This window comes from Prosopis cineraria, unplaced genomic scaffold (assembly GCF_029017545.1).
Source record: "Prosopis cineraria cultivar Desert tree isolate PC_DT_omini unplaced genomic scaffold, ASM2901754v1 PC13, whole genome shotgun sequence".
NCBI lineage: Eukaryota > Viridiplantae > Streptophyta > Magnoliopsida > Fabales > Fabaceae > Prosopis > Prosopis cineraria.
Window position 1 is genome coordinate 5,960,629 of NW_026555344.1, and position 18,417 is coordinate 5,979,045.

At 31.3% G+C, this 18,417-nt stretch overlaps 1 protein-coding gene across 3 annotated transcripts; it reads right to left on the reverse strand.

The window, feature by feature from the left end:
- Window positions 1–11,648: 11,648 nt before the first annotated feature.
- LOC129290254 (uncharacterized) lies at window positions 11,649–16,440 on the reverse strand. 3 transcript variants are annotated; one of them, XM_054926976.1, is made up of 7 exons: window positions 16,088–16,440; window positions 15,328–15,458; window positions 14,371–14,460; window positions 13,575–13,627; window positions 13,001–13,103; window positions 12,513–12,617; window positions 11,649–11,922 (listed from the first exon to the last, which is right to left on the reverse strand). In XM_054926976.1, the coding sequence occupies exons 1-7, from the start codon at window positions 16,377–16,379 to the stop codon at window positions 11,899–11,901; spliced, it is 798 nt and encodes a 265-aa protein (XP_054782951.1). In that variant the 5' UTR covers window positions 16,380–16,440; the 3' UTR covers window positions 11,649–11,898. The 3 variants fall into 3 exon arrangements, with proteins under 3 accessions (XP_054782951.1, XP_054782950.1, XP_054782952.1); XM_054926975.1 differs by having other exon boundaries at window positions 14,371–14,463; XM_054926977.1 differs by lacking the exon at window positions 14,371–14,460.
- Window positions 16,441–18,417: the final 1,977 nt, after the last annotated feature.

Consider the following 18,417-nt stretch of genomic DNA (forward strand, 5'->3'; position numbering starts at 1 on the left):
TATAAGGGCCTTAATAAATGAAAGTTAATTTAGTTTTCTAACTTTATATAATGTTTTAATTTCATTCTTTAATTTTAAAAAGTATTTTTTTTTAGTTTTCCAACTTTAATACCGTTAGTTTTAAATGATTATTTTTTTACATCAATTATTATTATTTTATAAAAATTAAACTAAACATATTAACATTTGACAATATTTTGTCAAAATTTAAAAGTTTAATGTATAATTTTTTGTGATAAACTAACAATCTTAGAGTTAAAAAAATTAAAAAGATACTTTATAAAATTAAGAGATTAAAATAAAACTTTACATAAAATTAAAGAATTAAATATATGCTTTAACCATAAATGAAATAGAGTGTAATTAAAAAAAACTTTACAAAATTATATAATACCTTATATTTTATAATACCAAATAACAATTATAAAAAATAGTTTATACCATGGTACCCATTGAGCACATGGAGGAAGAGTGTACAATGAATACTGAAGTTATCATAAAAAAAAAAAATTAATTATTAAAATGTGATAATATTTGAATAAATTTTTAGAAATTAATTTTGATAAAATTAAAAATATTTGGATAATTTTTTCACAATTAATTTTGAGTAAATAATTTTACTGTTCAAACTAGCAAGTCAATAATAATTGGAATTAATTTTTCAAGTGGAATAAATTTTAGTTTATCTCAAATAAAATTTTGAAAACTAAGTGAGGTTTGAAAAAAATTAAAATATTTGGATAAAATTTTTCAAGATCATAATTTTAAATTCAAAATTAATTTTAAAAGAATATCCAAACAGGCTATTTATCTTTTTTTCCTAAACAAGAAGGAGTAATTAATCTATGTTTAGTACATGAAAAAAATATTCACATACAAAACGGTGTATTAAGATAAAAAGAATGCAGCTACCCGGCCGCCGCCACCACCTTTAAGATTGAAAATTAAAAAAAAAATTATTATGAATACTTTTTGTTTGAAATGTTAAAAATATGAAACTAAATTTGGTTCAAAAAATTAAAACAAAGCTGAAGTTGAATGAGGTTCCCGCGTGGATATTGAATGTGGCGCACAGTTTTTCCAGAAATGACATAAAACCGCGTGCATGTTCATTCAGAGATGGCAGCAGCCTGCGAACTTTCAGAAATCTTGAAATTTGTACCTTTTATGTCTCTTCTATTCTTATCACTTTTGTTAAATTTATTGTTATAATATAATATTACACTTTCTCATTTAATTTATCTGTTATTTTTAACATGTTTAATTAAAATTAAAATTTATTCACTCAAATCTTATTTATAAATTATTTTTAACAAATTTTATTAAAATTAAAAAAATTAAAATTAATTAATTTTATTTTAAAATTTAATAAATTTTTACTTTTATTTATGATAAACGTTCTTAAATTTTATTATTAATATTTTTATTTTAAATATTTAATAAAAGTAAAAATATAAAAAAGAGTATTAAAAATTAATAAATATTTTATAAATAAGATTAAATTTTTTATTCTCTCTCTATCTTATAAATAGAATTAAAAAATATTAATTTTATTTAAAAATTTAATAAATTTTTAACTTTATTCTTATTAAATATACATACTTTAACTATATATTTTTTTTTTATATTTAATGAAAGGCAAAAAAAATTGTAATAAAATTTAATAATGTGACTTATAAATAAAATTAAAAAAATATTTTATTTCTACCATATAACTAAGACAAGAGAAAGTATAGTCATATGCTTTGACACATTTTTTTCTGTTCAATATTATAAGATATTTTTAATTTAATTATACCTTAATAAATTAATTAATTATCTTTTAAATTATACATTCTTTTTATGTTATTTCTATTTAATTGGATGTCTTAATTTTAAAAAAATTATTAATTAAACCCTTAATTAGGGGTATTTTAAAAAAATATTATTAATTATACACCGAAAGACTCAAAATATTTTATATTTTAAATATTTTATTTAAATATTTTATATTTTTTAAAGAAGTGAGTAATATAACACACTTTTTATCATACATATTATTTCATAGTTTTTTTTAAATTTATTTACATGAAATTGTGAGGTGAACAATTATACATTCAAAGTGGTGAGTATAAGTTATACATAAGGGTAAAATTTAAAAAATATGTCAATTTTCATAAATTGAGAAAAAATATTTTATTTTTAAATCTTAAGTATAGCTTAATGATTGTCATTGAAGAATAGTTCAATGGACAAGAACATGAATATGTAAATACTTTAATTAACGTTTTTCAAATCATGAAATTTCGCCTGACAATAATAAGTTTCAAATCCAAACTGACCTAAGTTTTGCTTTAGCAGGAATGTTTAGTCTAATGAGGGGAATGGAGAAATGAATGTTAGTGTGTTGCTTTTAAGTTGGACAAATGATAAATCATAAATCAGAAATCAAAGAATCATGTCTCTCATGGAAAGGCCCGGATAACCAAATATATTAAAATTTGGTCAAAAAAAAAACCAAATATATTAAAATGGCTTGTTATCCATATAAAACATCATTTCCTAAAAAAATTTTAAATCACTATCCATTTTTAAAATTATTATCCATATCAAAAACTTATAAATAATAAATTAGTGTCACTTACCTTTAGTCCCATCGTGCATCATGTGATGGACCAGTTTCACATTAGCTGAATATTTTGTTTGTTTTGAGTAATAAATTGTTCACCATTTTTGTAATTAAGTAATAGCACAACTTTTTAGTACTATTATTTTTATATTTTTATTAACTTTGCCTTTAAATTAAGAGGAGAGCATCTAGGCTCAGAACCTTTTTTTTTTTTTTCATACTGCATGAGACATATTGCGACATTTTTAAATATTAAGGAGAAAAATTATAAAAAATAAATTTATGTCACAGATAACATGGATACGTAGTTTAGGGATAAAATTTTTTTTATTATTATTCTTCTATATCTTTACCCAACTCTTGTATAGAGTAAAAATAGTCAACGAAATACATATATGAACTATTTGCACTATGTGTATATTTACTCCAACATTTTAAAATATTTAGAGTTTGATGTGATTTGAATCTAATAATCTAAATTAATAGTAATAGTGGATATAATTAATTTTTTTAATAAAATATTATTAATGTAACATAATAAATGCACACACTCAAGACTCATTACTCAACTCAAGGGTGTGTAAGCCTGCATTGGTAGAACCAATAAGAAAAAGAAAGTCAAAGAAGGAGAGAGAAAAAGCATCGGATTCTCCGGCCACTAATGTATCAAAATATTCTTGCTTTTGCATTTTTTCCCACTTTTCATCACATCATCTTGCATCCATCTAGTCGCTCGTTTTAACCTTTTCAATCCCTTTTAATCTCAACTTCTTTCTCCGACTTGTTCTTTCCTTTTTCTTTTTTTTGCTCTTTTTTTTTGGCCCCATTATGTTTCAATATACTTTAATTTTGAATTATTAGTATCAAATTTTAATATATCAAACTGTATTCAGTTAGACAAATAAATTTTTAATAAACAGATTTTTGACAAATTGAAAATACTCCCTTCAATCTTATTTACAACTTACAAGTTACTTATAATGAAAATTTAATAATTTAACTTATAAATGAAAAAAAATAATTTCCCCCTTACCTTGATAACTACAATTCTACATGGTTGTATATTAGCTGTGATTCAATTAGCCTCTAAGCAAAAGTGGGGCCTAAAAACTTGGCTTTCTTTCATGATTTTAACTAGGGAGAGCATTAACGAAGGATGTCCGAAAAATTTAATATCTTACAAAATTTATATACTCAATTTAATTCTATTTATAATTTATTTTTAAAATAATTTGGGATGGAAAGAATACTTATTAAAACACTAATTTTGTTTATTAATTTATTAATTTTTATTTATTAAAAATTTCTTTAAGAAAGTTTTTTCACTTTTTGTATCCTTTATTGATATTTTCCTGTTTCCCATTCCATTAAATCACGCACACTACTTGCCGGCGCCCCCATTTCATTATTTGATTCACGTGCTCTGCACGTGGCCCTCCCCCACTTGATGGCAGGCATTATTCAACTTGTGCCAATGAGAAACTTGAAACATGGGTCGCTACCTGGTAATTACGAGACATTATTTGTCTTTTTCTATTAAACAAAAATGTACAAAGAAATCTGATGACGCTCAAATACACACTCCATTTTTTGGCCCAAAAAAAAATACATATTCTATTTGGGTATGTATTAACAATTCATAAATGTGATGATTGTTTGAACATGCTAGTGTTTTTTTGTTTTGGAAATTCCAAATGAATAAGTCCCAAAATATATATGAGATGCAGATAGAGAGAAGCACCAAACGTAAATGGGGATGCTTATATAATGTTAACAATTACTATATATATATATATATATTGAAAATTGACCCTAACGATCAAAAGGTTGAAATATTTATGTACAACTCCTAAATTTTGAAATAAAGCCTGCTGACTGCAGTGGCTTATATTTATGTACGACTACATATGGTCCTTCAATGGGCATTAAGTAGCAAAAGTTGAGAGGCTCGTAGCCCATAATAGTTGTTAGTCGTCATGTGGACTTGCGTATTAGCCCCGACCTTCTTTTCCCTTGTAATTTAATCTTGATTTACTTTGAGCTCATAGATCGATTCACAGTGGATTACACTAAACCAAACTCAATTACCATTGTGGGAGATATGCAGTTAACAGTCCCTTAGTTATATGCTTGTATGTCACTTTCAGGTCACAATATACTATTATGACCTGTTGGGAGCGTCAGGGCTTTTCTAATTTTGTTCCCATTTTTCATTTTTAAAAAATTATTTAATCATATTAATTTAAAAACAAATTTATAGCTGGTGATAATTAATGATGATAATTAGTAGTGACAATTAATAATGATGGATAGCAACTAATGATAGTGACAGATGGTAATGGCTGATGGTGTCGATCAATGTCAAAGATTAATAGTGATAATTAGTGAGAATCAGTGATGATAATTGACATTAGTGGGCAGAGGTTGAGAGTTGATATTTGATAACCATAGCTTTTATTAACTAAATATAATGTGTTTTAAAAATAAAAATGAAAATAATTTTAAAACATTTGTATTTTCTTTTGTTTCAAAAAAATAAAAGTATTTTTTAAAACCATTTACATACAAAACATTCACTCAAATATGCTTTAAAAAAAACTGAAAACAATTTTAAAAAATGAAAATCATACATTTTTTTAAAAAAACTATCAGCACCTTTCTATAATCCTTCCTGGAAATTGTGACGTTCTCAAGCCAACAAATCAAGTCTACCTTTAAAAAATTCTGTTACGTTCGATATTGCATTTCCCAATATAAACATAACCAACACTAAAACACTAATTATTCAACTAACCATGTGCTCAATTAACCCGAAAAACCAAACACAACTGATAATAATGCCTCCAACAAACAGAATGTAAGCCCTTTTTTTGGTGAGAAAGGACCACCCATGTTACTTTGATCACCATTCCTTGTGGCACTGTTCCAGTTGTCCTACTACATTTTAAGACACTTCTAATAATTATAGAATAAGTTCATGCCTTCTCTAGTTAATACTAGGTGCAGTATTCATAAATTGGGAATTTTTATAGCCCAGTAGAACATGATTAATTGTTTCAGAAAACTTTCCTAACATTTAATGCTTTTATTTAAAAACAAAGAAAATACAACAATAGCCATATATACTTTGATTTTATTTTATTTTTAATCCCTATAATTCTTTTTTTGCAATGTTAGTCTCTATAATTTTTAAAATGCTAGCTCCTTTGCTGACATGTTAAAAATATGATAATATAAAAATAAATTAATTAGATATGATTAAAAATAAAAAGGCAAGGGGGCAAAAAAATATTTCTTGTATATTTCAATTAAAGAGAATGTGCAGACAAATGTAAGATAGAGTACACATCAACAAAAGGGATTAACAAAATTAAATACACATCAGCAAAATTAACTTTTTAGCTCAAAGTCCTTATATGTATTTTTAACATTACAGAGACTAATGTTACACACGGATCAAACTAAAGAGATTGTGAACAATGAAATAAAATTATAAAGACTACAAATAAAATGTAATCAAAGTACAATAACTTACTAGTATTTTCCCTGAAAACAATGGACACATTTATGAAAAATTTTATCCAAGTCTTGTCCATGCATTAATTATTTTAAGCATATATATAACATATTTTAAGGAATTATCCTCACAATATGCTACATGGATCAAGACTGACTGGTGGATGACACCAGCTCTTATCTAAATTGTTAAAAACGAGTCCCTCCTCCTATATGTTTTTCTAAGCCAGACAATGCTTTACAGTTGAACGAAAAATCAATTAAAGGTGGCAATTAGGAAACTAGATTATTTTAGATAAACTTCTCAAGGATAGTGTTCGTAAAAATGGTGGCTAATAAGCCAAAGCATTATTTCCCTTAAATAGTTAGGGTACACAGCCCTAGGTAACATAATCTAAATACACGTATACAGGAGAACTACAAAAGATTAATCCTAAGGTGAATACTGTACAATAGACTAAATAACCAGTTTAGCACTTTACACACATATTGGGCTTTGCGCTTTGTCTTAGATTGGGCTTGAACCTCTTGGGCTGCATTGTAGTTCTTGTGTTTTGGGTCTTGTCATGGCATTCCCCCTCAAACAATTGGTAGGAAACTTGATAAGACTGAGTTTGTCTTAATTGTGTCAGTGCTTTAGTAAAAGCATATGCTACTTGCTCAGATAAGGGAATAAATACACCACCAATTGTTTCCCAAGAACTTGATCTCTCACAAAATGAATATCAAGTTCAATGTGCTTGGATCGGGTGTGAAGCATTGGATTGGAGGCCATGGCAGCAGCGCTTATGTTATCACACCACACGACTAGGACCGGCTGAAGAGATCAAGTTGCAACCATGCAATTTCAGCAACCAAATTTGCAAGGGCTCTGTATTCTAATTTGGCGCTCGACCTAGACACCATTCTTTGCTTCTTTGCTGACCAAGAGACAAGAGAGTCACCAAGAAAGACACAATGTCCCCCCATTGAGCAACGATCATCACGACAGATTGCCCAATCTACATCAGAGAAACCTTAAAGAGCGAGATGATTATTGGATTTCAGATGAAGTTCCATGTTGTGTCTCTTTCAGGTATCTAAGTAAACGTTTTAACGCTTGCTAATGCGTATCTATTGGAGCACTGAGAAATTGACTTAATTTGTTGACTGCAAACATGATGTTTGGGTGTGTGTTGATTAAGTATTGAAGAGCTCCAATGATTTGTCTGTAGGGTGTAGGATCCTGTAAAAGTATGCCATCTTTCCTTGAGTAATGTTTGTTAACAACCATAGGAGTAGGCATAGATGAACAACTTAGCATTCTAGATTTCTTCAATAGTTCATGAATATATCTCTCGCTTTAAGTAAATTCTTGTATCATCTTTATAAACTTCGATACTTAGGAAATGATGATTTGGGACAAGATTTTTCAAGGCAAAAAGAGAATGTAGGTGTTTAATGAATACTTCCAGCACTATCAAAGAATTGCTAGTAATTATGATATCATCAATATATATATAAAAAATAAGATAATTTCTCTTTTCTTAAAGAAAAACAATGTGCTGTCACACTTAGAGCTCATAAAACCCCAATCAAGAAGCATGGATTGTAGTAGCTCAAACCAAGCTCTTAGAGCTTGTTTAAGACCATAAAGTGCTTTCTTTAGTAAGCATACATGATTAGGGAATTTTAGATGCACAAACCCCTCTAGTTGTTTCATGAGCACTCTTTCTTGCAAATAACTATTCAAGAAGGCATTGTTGATGTCAATTTATCGTAGTGGCTAGCCAAATGTAATGGCTGTAATAAGTATAAAATGCATGGTAGGTGCCTTTAGAATAGGGCTAAACATCTCATCATAATTAATACTAGGATTTTGTTAAAACCCTTTTGCAACTAATCCTGCTTTTATTTTCAGTAGGGTGCCTTTTGTAGTGAATTTATTTTTATAAATCTACTTACAATCTACAATGTTTCTTTGGCCTTCATAGGGAATAAGAACCTATGTATCATTTTTTATCAAAGCTTGACACTCATTAAGCATAGCTTGTTTCCATTCAGTAGATTTCATCACTTCTTTTACACTAGTTGGTTTTGTATGAGTCAAAATTTCAATGTTTTCCATTCCAACATAGGGTGCCTTGGGTTTGTGAATCCCAACCTTGTTGTGAGTAAGTATGTGATGTTGATTGATCGAAGGTAAGTTTGATTGCTTAGGTCCAACTGTCAAATTTTCTGTACTGGTATTATTGTCTTGTAGATCATCATATTGTAAATCTGCATGTTGTGATGATACAGATGAGGTAGTAAGTGATCTAGTAGGACTTGACACCTGAATAAGATTTTGATTTTCTAGACTTGAAGAGTTGGACAGTGGAGGTATTGTATTAGTAGGACAAGTCACATATTGAAAAGTCCATAGAGGCGCAAAGAATATACTTGGGTGAACATCCTCTTCTTGAGGTGAGACTTTCTTATTAATGAATCCTTTTGCAAATGAAAAATCACATTCATTAAATATAATGTGATGAGAAATAATAATTTTCCTTATAGAGGTTAAACACTTATAACCCTTGTGAGAGTTGCTATAACCAAGAAAAACATACTTAGTTGATCTAAATTGAAGTTTATGTTGATTATATAGTTGAAGACAAGGATAACATGTTGAACTGAGAACTTTAAGATTGTCATAATTAGGGTACTTGTGCATTAATTTGAAAAATGGTGAAATACCCCCTAACATAATAGATAGAAGCCTGTTTATGAGTTCATTTGCAATGTGAAAAGCTTCCCACCAGTAATGCAAAGGCATTTTTGCTTGAGCTAAAAGAGTAAGACCAACTTTAACAATATGCTTGTGTTTCCTTTCAGCCTTTCCATTTTGAGCTAAAGTGTGAGGACAAGAGTGTCTAAACACTATTCTCGAATCTACTAGAACCTTAGTGAAACTTTTATATTCACCTCTCTAATCACCTTGCACAATTTTTTATCTTAGTGTCAAATTATTTTTTTTGCATAATTCTTGAATTGAATAAACATGGACAAAGCTTCATCTTTAGTTTGGAGTGGATAGATCCAAGAGAAGCGACTAAAATCATCAAGAAATAAGATATAGAAACGAAAACCATTCATAGACACTAAAGGTGAAGGACCCTAAAGATTAGTGTGAATTAATTCAAGGGGTTTGTGTACATGTGAAGTAGACACTTTAAAATGAAGAGAATGAGCTTTGCCATATTTACATGACTCACATAAGGTATTTTTAATCTTAGTAGAAACCTTGAGATTGCATTTACTAATGATTCGATTCAAAACCCTTTCACTTAGATGGCTAAGTCTACAATGCCATAAATCTTTACTACTAACACTATTTTTTAATGTTGAATCATCAACTTCTTCAGCTACCATAGTTAACTCTTCCCTTCTGTCAAACTTACATTTCTTCTTTTCTTTAATCTAAAACATACCCTTAGTTTGCTTTCCTTGAAGCATCAGTCCCCTTGTTTCCTAAGCCTTTACAGAAACACCATGAGCATTAAAAATGACATTTGCATTATTATCTTTGGCAATCTTGTAAACACTCATCAAATTTTTGTTAGCATCAGGTGTATATAAGACATTATGCAGAGTGACAGATTTATTAGAAATATTATGAACTGTAAAAGATCCAGATTTCAACATGCATTTTTTGGCCATTACAAATAACTATTCTAACCTTACCATTAATATTAATAGGATTATCAATGTATTCAATGTCATTTGTAATGTGGCTAGTGGTGCCACTATCAAGGTACCATGCTTCATCAGTCACAGTTTTAGGAGTTGGCTAGTATGCACCATTAAAATCTAAGGTGTTACTGTCCATCTTCTTCTTGTTATTTTGTTAAAGTTATGGTTATATCTGTGGTAGTAGTCTTGAATAGTATGATTGTATTTTTCGCACATTTGACACTTGGGTCTTTCATTGGTAGCACCAGAGGTATCAAGGCCTCCACCACGTCTTCCTCTTCCATGACATCCTCCACATTCTCACTTTCAAGTGTTACCTAATGAGAATGGTAACTCAATATGAGCCACATTTGCAAAATGGGTAGTCACTAGTTATTGAGTGACATGATTTAGTTGTTCAAGATGATTTTCAAACGTGAGAAGATCAGCTTGAAAATTGATCCAAGTCAGATCATCAACTTCTTTAGTAAGCTAAACAACTATTACATTATATTCACTATCTAAGCCTGTGAGAGTTTGAATAATGAGGTTTGAAAGAAAAATCAAGCAACTAATGATTGCCAACTGTTCAGATAGAAGCTTCATTTTGGTGAGATACTCATTCACAGAAAGAGCACCTTTTCGTGTCTGTTGTAGCTCTACCTTCAACATTAAGACATGAGACTTTGTTTGAGCTCTAGCGAGAGCTCATGCAGACTTCCAAAGACCTTCAGCAGTGGAAACATGAGTCATTTGTGATGACACTTCAATGGTCATGGTATTTAATAACCATCTGAAAAGTATTTGATCACCAACAATCCAGTCTTCAAATTCTGGATTGTCTTTGATAGTGTTGCCTTTAGTAAATAACTAGGCTGGACACCGTTTTGTGCCATTAAGGAAGCCTTCAAGCTTAAAACCCTTGACGATAGGAAGAACATGCATCTGCCACAAGGAATAGTTTGTTCTATCTAGCTTGACAGCATAGAGGAAGAGTTGTCGATGATCCAGAGACCTTACCCAGATTGATAGCTGTAAGGAATGAGCTTGTCTTTGATTTGTTTGAAGAGCCTACTGATGGCGATCCTTCAATCGACATGGTTTTCTCCTTCTAAGCTCTGATATCAAGATAAACTTTCTAAGGATAGTATTTGGTAAAAATGGTGGCTAATGAGCCAAAGTATTATTTTCCTTAAATAGTTAGGCCTTGTTTGGTTGGGGAGGGGTGGACTCCCCCTCCCCCTCTCCTCCCCTTGAACCAAACAAGACCTCAAGATACATAGCCTTAAGTAAAATAATCTGAATACACGTGTACAGGAGAAGTACAAAAGATTAATCCTAAAGTGAATACTGTACAACAGACTAAATAGCCAGCCTAGCACTATACAGACATATTGGGCTTTGAGCTTTGTCTTGGATTGGGCTTGCATTGTGATTCTTGTGTTTTGGGTCTTGTCGTGACAATTATTTTAAGGCAAAGAATCTTAGAAAAGCAAACACATGATCTTCATCTGTGAACGCCGCATTTCAGCTGATAATGGCATTCAGGTTCTCTCTTTCAGTTATTTTTCATTTGCCTTAATTATGGAGCTATGTATATAAGATCTATCGCACATTTTCTTCAAGGCCTTTATGGATGCAAGATCAAACATAAAGAATTCAGATGCAAACATCACTAGTAATTTTGTTCGTCCCTGCAAGAATCCTGATGCGGTTTAAGCACACTGAAATGAAATAATGTCGCAGATCTCCCATATTTGTCTTAGGTTACTTGGATGCATTAGAGCTTTAAGAAACTTCGGCTAGAAAGGTTTGAAACAACCAGAGAAAAAAGTAAGATGAAAAGAATGATAAATATTCTACAAGGTCACAGTATTTGTACAACAATTTCACATGAGAAGTTAGAAGGCTTCAGATCTTGAGTACGGCAAATCAAGCCATTGGAGAACCATACAACATCTATCATTTTACATAAGTAAATGGGGAATTCAGTTTATCAAAACTGAGATCTTGTGCAGGCTAATATAAGCACACTATTCTTCTTGTATATTCTGCTCTTCTGGAAGATGAGTTGAAGATTGTCTTTATCCATTATTCAGCCTTCCTGACTAAAATTGGAAGGAAAAGACAACAATCACTGGGTGAATTAACCATGCAACATTAAAATGAGCATTGAGAGAGCGTGGAAATGACACAAAACATCACACCAAACAAAAGGCATCACCCCTTACAGTTAAAAAGAAAACTAAACTTGTTTCCTCATGCATTGCAAATAATCTAAGAAATGAGACACTGTTTACGACTTGTGAATAACATGGCTTACACTATTCAGGCCAACAAATGACAAGATTTGAATGTTCTACATGCAACACATTGCTAGATCGAACCCAATACTTCCACACCATAAATATTGATGCTGCATATCTTGAATTAACTTCATTTCCTTTTTCTTACTACGTGAAAGTAGCCGGCATGGATATTCTTCTTAATAATATGCAAAACATTGTGTTGCAATGTCAACCAAGCAATCTAACATCCAAGAAAAAAATTGATTTTTCTATAGATTGGGAACAGATAATTAAAGTTGACGGGTAAGGGCAGGAATGGGGTCCATCCTGGATTTGAATTAATTTGGGAAAACAAAAACCTAAACCCAAAAAGAACAAAGAAAAGTAAGTCACATAATTATTAAACTTACAATTGCTTCTTCCATGTTAAAACATGCTGAAGAGTCAATTGAAAATCCCAACTCCAACATTAGCTTCTCCAAGCGGTTCACATTAGTCAAATAGAGATAACCAACCTAGTTCAATGAATCTGCGAGTTAGGTATGAGGCTAAAAACAAGTCTAAAATTTGTAGGACAACAATATATTATGTGAGATTTTCCTAACAGTTATTTGATCCCATAACAAATGAACAATATTTGAAGATAGACATGTATAAACACAAATACGTTGAAACTTCAAAAAAGATGTGCCAAATAGCCCTACAATGTGCTACGTGCAACAATATAATCATGCACTATTAATTAGGTTTTCAATTTAACACAAATCAATGTGCTAATACACGCATAATGTGTTGTAGTCAATAGTCAATGTTACTTTGGTTAACGAACTAGAAGGAAGAAATGTGCTAAGTAATACATATATATATTCCCAAGATAAGTCAAAATTTGAAGACTGACTAATGTTTCCAGCGAAGATGCTCTGTTATATACAGCTGCGCCAGCACGCTTTTTGGTACGTGTTTTGCTTGAACCGATGTTCTTTCCCCATCGAAGCACGTCCCTGCATAGAGACGACTAAAAGCTTTAAGCCAAACATAGAAAAACAGAGGACCTTATGTGAACATCATGCACATGGTTGAAAGGTAACAGTGCATAGAAGCTTAAAATTGAGAAACCACAACAGCATAGAAGTGTATAAAGTAATAATACATAAGACTTCAATATAGCAGGCAAAATTCCTTAACGCCCCCACCAGATAAGGAAACTTCATTAGGCCAATTTGATTATACAAACAAAATTACAAACTAGCTATTATAGACAAGGAAACCATCCCAAGAGATGAATATCAATGGTGAATTTTGTCTAAAGGTATATTAAATATCATAGAAAACAAAGTGATAGATATCATAGAGATCTAAAATTGTATTTCAAGAATCTTCACAAGAAGAAGCATCATAATTCATAAGTACAATTTATAAGAACATAAGAGGGGGTGGGGAGAGATAAAATGCTTAGAATAACATCTTCTAACCTCTCTTGTTCTGATAAGAAGTTACTGTTAAGAAGTTTCTGGAGCAATGCATCCTGAATTGCAGTGAACATAAACTACTTGTCATATGTCATACCAGAAATGCATGTTTTTAATAATCAGTAGTGATCAAACACATCAAACCAGTAGAACATCATCAGCAAACTAGAGCCAAATTTCATAAAGTTTTGCTTCGATCTATCAAATCTCAGGTTTCAGACAAAAGTATTTCCATAATTCATAAAAAAGAAATATTATTGATGATAAAAGGAAGAAAAATGAGTAACTAGATTGAAGAGTTCAAATAAATCATTTATGCTTGCAAGCAAAATTTTGAAGGGGGGAAAGGAGAAATCTTAACGCAAATTTTAGGTATTGCCTATTAGGATTCAAGTTAAATCATGTTATGTGGAATAGCTCTTTCAAGGAGTAGATAATGTGCCACTAAATTTAAAAGCATCTAAATGTTAATTTTTACTAAGAACCCAATGGACAACAAACATCTAGCACGCTGTATCTAGGTCTTGTCTAAAAAACTAAACAATAAAACGTTTCCAAAGCCAAAAAAATGCATTGCTGTAGTCCATAAATGACTTTTGGTGAAGAGGATAAAAGGCAGCAAACCGTAGATGACAAGACCTTTTTCAGATATTTTATCATTAGCTTTGGTTTAAGCCTTACATTATCTATTGGGATTTGAGTGGCAATCTCCGTTGCCTCCTTTCAATGTTCAAATATTTTCAATCAATAAAATAAGTTAGAAAGGAAATTAAACTCTGATTTTCTACAGATATCATACTTGAGCTTCACAGCGTACAACTGCCATCACACGATCATTGTATTCTTCAATACTTAGGGGAGGAAATAAAAAGTGCCTGCGAGCATACAGCTGCTTGATTCACAAACAATGAGGATTAGATATTTATTTAGGAATAGTTCATAACAATTGTTTGAATTCTAGCGAACCAAACATGCTTGCTCAATTGAAACAGTCATCAAGAAGCTGGAGAAGACCAAATTACGTGTTTGAAGTGAAGAATGAACCTATATGCCTTTAAAAGCTCTTGTGCATTCTAATGGGAAGCATGCCATGTTATGTTCACTTAAATGCTCATAGCATTCGTGTGGTGTTGCTCGTAAAGATCTTTCTAGGGGATTACAGTGCCTCAGTAATCAACATCTTTACTCTTTACAAAGTACTTGCATATCTGCAGACGATCACACTTTACTATTCATTAAAGGATTACTTTCTTTATAGTATGTTAGAGGGAACTAGTTTATTGCTCAAATGGGGAACGCCAAAAGCAGAAAGAAAAGGGAAGTAAAACTGAGAGAATGACAAGAAATCCTGCAAAACAGTCAAAACTGAAAGAAAGCCAGATCCAAAGGTTTGAAATGCAACTTTTTTAACCTCTCTTTATATTTCAAATAAAAATAAAATAATAATGATCAGAGCACTTGGCAAAAGCCATAAGCGTACTCCTATCTCATAACACCCATATAGGGCAGGGGCAAAGAGACAACCTTGAATATGCAAGCGTTCCACTCCAACTAAGTACACTAAGCAGCTGCTGAACTGCATATTGCCTAAAAAGTTTGGTCTCACTACACAACTTGCTCATTCACGATTGCTTGTGTTGGCCCCCCCCCCCCAAAAAAAAAAAAAAGAATCTCAAAATTAGAGGCCAACAAACTGCAAAATATGTTTATTCATGGACAATATTTAGTGGCACTAAAGCAGAAATCAGAAGCCAACCTCATATATACAATCGCCAATATATGCTAAGGACGCTGCATTAAATACAGATCGAGGCTTCACCACTTTTGGAGGACTTGGTAACCATCTCTCATATCCCAAGTAGGTTTCGTCTGGCTCTGCTGTACTCCCTATGAAGAAATTTTAACAAGCAATCATTGAATGCTTCAGAATCTTTTAGATGAAAATTTTGAAAGAAAAGATACCAAATGAAACAGCAATGATGAAGAAGTATAGCTAAATAGTAAATAAAAAGTATTAAAGATAGAAAATCCATTATGATAGAAGAAAGTACTTCAAAATAAAGTATTAATCTTTAAACAAGCGGAACTTAGAAGAACCCGCAATAAAACAAGCATGTATGTTCTAGTTCAGTAAAATGTACAACATTCAGCAATCAAGCAGCATAACTTCGAAAGCATGTATAATGTATTAAAGGCACTTCCTTTTTAACACAGAATTCCAAGCTGCGCTAAAACATACATCAAGAGTCATTTTTCTACACCCAGCTAAAACAGTTAGACAATAGACAGCCTGTAAGTCAATTATTTATAACTATTTATAATAACTGTGACTATAGGTCTAATTCAAGTTGCCCTTACATTGTCATTTTACACTACATAGGAGAAATGAATCACATAATTTCAAATTCCATTCTCATACCCCCCAGTTCTTCAATCTTCGGATAGAGCGCAGAGAATAGATAGTAGGAAATTAACCAAGATAACCAGCTCAACAAAAAATCCCGTACACGAAATACCTTCACTAGTGTCAGGACTGTTGCGCTTCAGAAGATCAGAAACGTACTTCTCCGTCCATGTAGTTGAGGAAGATGAACTAAGAGAAGGAGATGCTTTTAAAATTGGCGTCTGGCTGAGAGTGTTCGTGTTCTTCTTGAGCTTTCTGGGAGCATTGGGATTATAAGGAAGCCTCTGCTCCGTGTCCCATGAAGCTTTCGTGCTCGCAGAAGATACAGAGAGTGTTTGCATTTTATGGGTAGCATGGAAGAGATAGGAATTCTGCAAGTGTGAGGTGGTAGCATGGGACGCCATTTACAAGGAGCTTCCGAGTTCCTGCGAAAAAAGATATTTGATACTTCTGCAGGGAGGACCGGCTGAGGGGAGGCGATAAAGTTTTTTGTTTTGATTTTCATTATAATGGGCCTATTGGACTTCTGGTAAAAAAAAATCTTAGTCTATTGGACTTCTTCTTAAAAAATAAGTTCCACATCCGTCATTAAAATGGACCTCTTGGACTTCAGGTCAGGGGTTTAAACCCAATAATTTTTGAAAAAAATTCACTCAAGTTGTTTAAAAAACATACTCAATCTTATCAAAAATAAATAAATAAAACACTCAACTTGTTCTAGTTCAAATAGGCTCCATGTAAAGCTGTAAAAACAGGTCAAGCCCATTAGGTTAGTCCATTTGAGCCTGAATTAAGTTAGGGTTGTACTACTAATTTAAGGGTTATAATTGAATTTTAAACTTAAAAGGCTAACCTTGATGGGCTTAAAAATAGAAGGGATTGCCCTTTAAGGCCCTATTGTTAAGATAAAAAGCACAAAATACAAAACAAAAAAAAGCCTAATAATACTTAAGCAGGCAATCAGGAGACTAGATATTTGAATGATGCTGTTATGATACTTGGATGTTTGGGTTCCTCAAGCTTAACATCTTTGTTGATGATACTTGAATGATGTTGCTATGTTACAGATTTGATATGGATTTATTTCAATCAATTTTCTAGGCTTAATCTTACCTATAATAATTTTTTTATCAAAATGTGTGTATTAGGTATTTAAATTTAAATTTAAATTATATGTATATATATAGACCCAGGCCCACAAAAGCCGATTCTTCAGCCAAACCGGGTTTCAAAAAACACACTGTCACAACCCTTAAAATGTTTTTGGGCTTTTTGAGTGGTTTTTTAAGGCTTTGCCTTTCAATGGCGAGCATCAAAAAGTCAAGTCAACCGTAAAGCTCCACCAATGCTTGGCAACATTTTTTTTTAAATTTTTAATTTTAAAATGCAGTTCTGTATGTTTTATTTTGTTCTTTTTTTACATAATTTTCAAAAAGGTCGTCTTAGCTAGTTCTAACTTAAAAATATTGTATCTTAAAATATATATATTTTATACTATTTTTTTGGTAAGATAGAAGTATCTCTTGCTAATGATGGATATGGATTTCTTGAGATGTAGAGAGTGAAATGTTTTTTTTTTAATTAGATTTGGTCCATGCATTAAAGTTGAAAATCAGACTCTCAATCTTTTACTGGAGCAAGACCGCTTAACAATTCTTTTCTTTTATTTTCTTTGTTAACGGGAGAACTCAAACCACTTAATTACATCAATGAGTTGATATTTTATATGACAGTATGACATTAAATCCAATCTTGTTACATATTGGAACAATTAAGTAATAAAGTTTCAGCCTTGTGTAAATTCACGTTTCTACGTGACAGTTAAAACATAAATCATTATAAAAATGTTGATTTTAGTACTAGTTTTAGTACTATTGTTATGAAAAGCCAACCTCAACTGAGGAGGACCTTATTGGAAAATGCATGCACAAGTAGTGGGTGTTTAGTGGACTGGGATGGATTTGCACCACAAGAAAGTGGAAGTCATGGCATTAGCCTTAACTAATAAAAAGAAGTGATTAATCTCATTAAAAAAAAAAAAAGAAGTGATTAGAAAAGTGACAAAGGAAATAAAGAGAGAACACTAAGTTATTAGACATAAAGTCATATTTTTCTTTTTGTTCAAAAAACAAAATTGTTCCATAGGCTAGTGAGTTCTTTAATGATTTTATCATCATTTTGAAGTTTTGGTCGGCAACTGATGAGCAAATCCCTTCAAGAACAGATTAACGGTTGAGCCTCGTTAATACATGGGCATGATAGCTTGACAGGTTACTTGAATTTGTATGAGGGATGAGAGATGGTTACAGACTAAATATGAGTCCCTTCCTTGATAGAAATTCAAATCTTGGGTTATTATGGTGCAAAATATTTGTCACTTACACTAAACCTAACCCTGTCAATAGATTATTTTATTTTTTAAATACAATGCTACAAACACTG

Excerpts from the sequence above, each read along its gene's own strand:
- LOC129290254 (XM_054926975.1), bottom strand. The coding sequence starts at position 16,379 with ATGGCGTCCCATGCTACCACCTCACACTTGCAGAATTCCTATCTCTTC. Across the intron at positions 14,464-15,327 it reads TTGGCGATTGTATATATGAG|CAGCTGTATGCTCGCAGGCA; the intron begins GTTGGCTTCTGA and ends TTGTGAATCAAG. Across the intron at positions 13,104-13,574 it reads TTCTTATCAGAACAAGAGAG|GGACGTGCTTCGATGGGGAA; the intron begins GTTAGAAGATGT and ends GTCTCTATGCAG.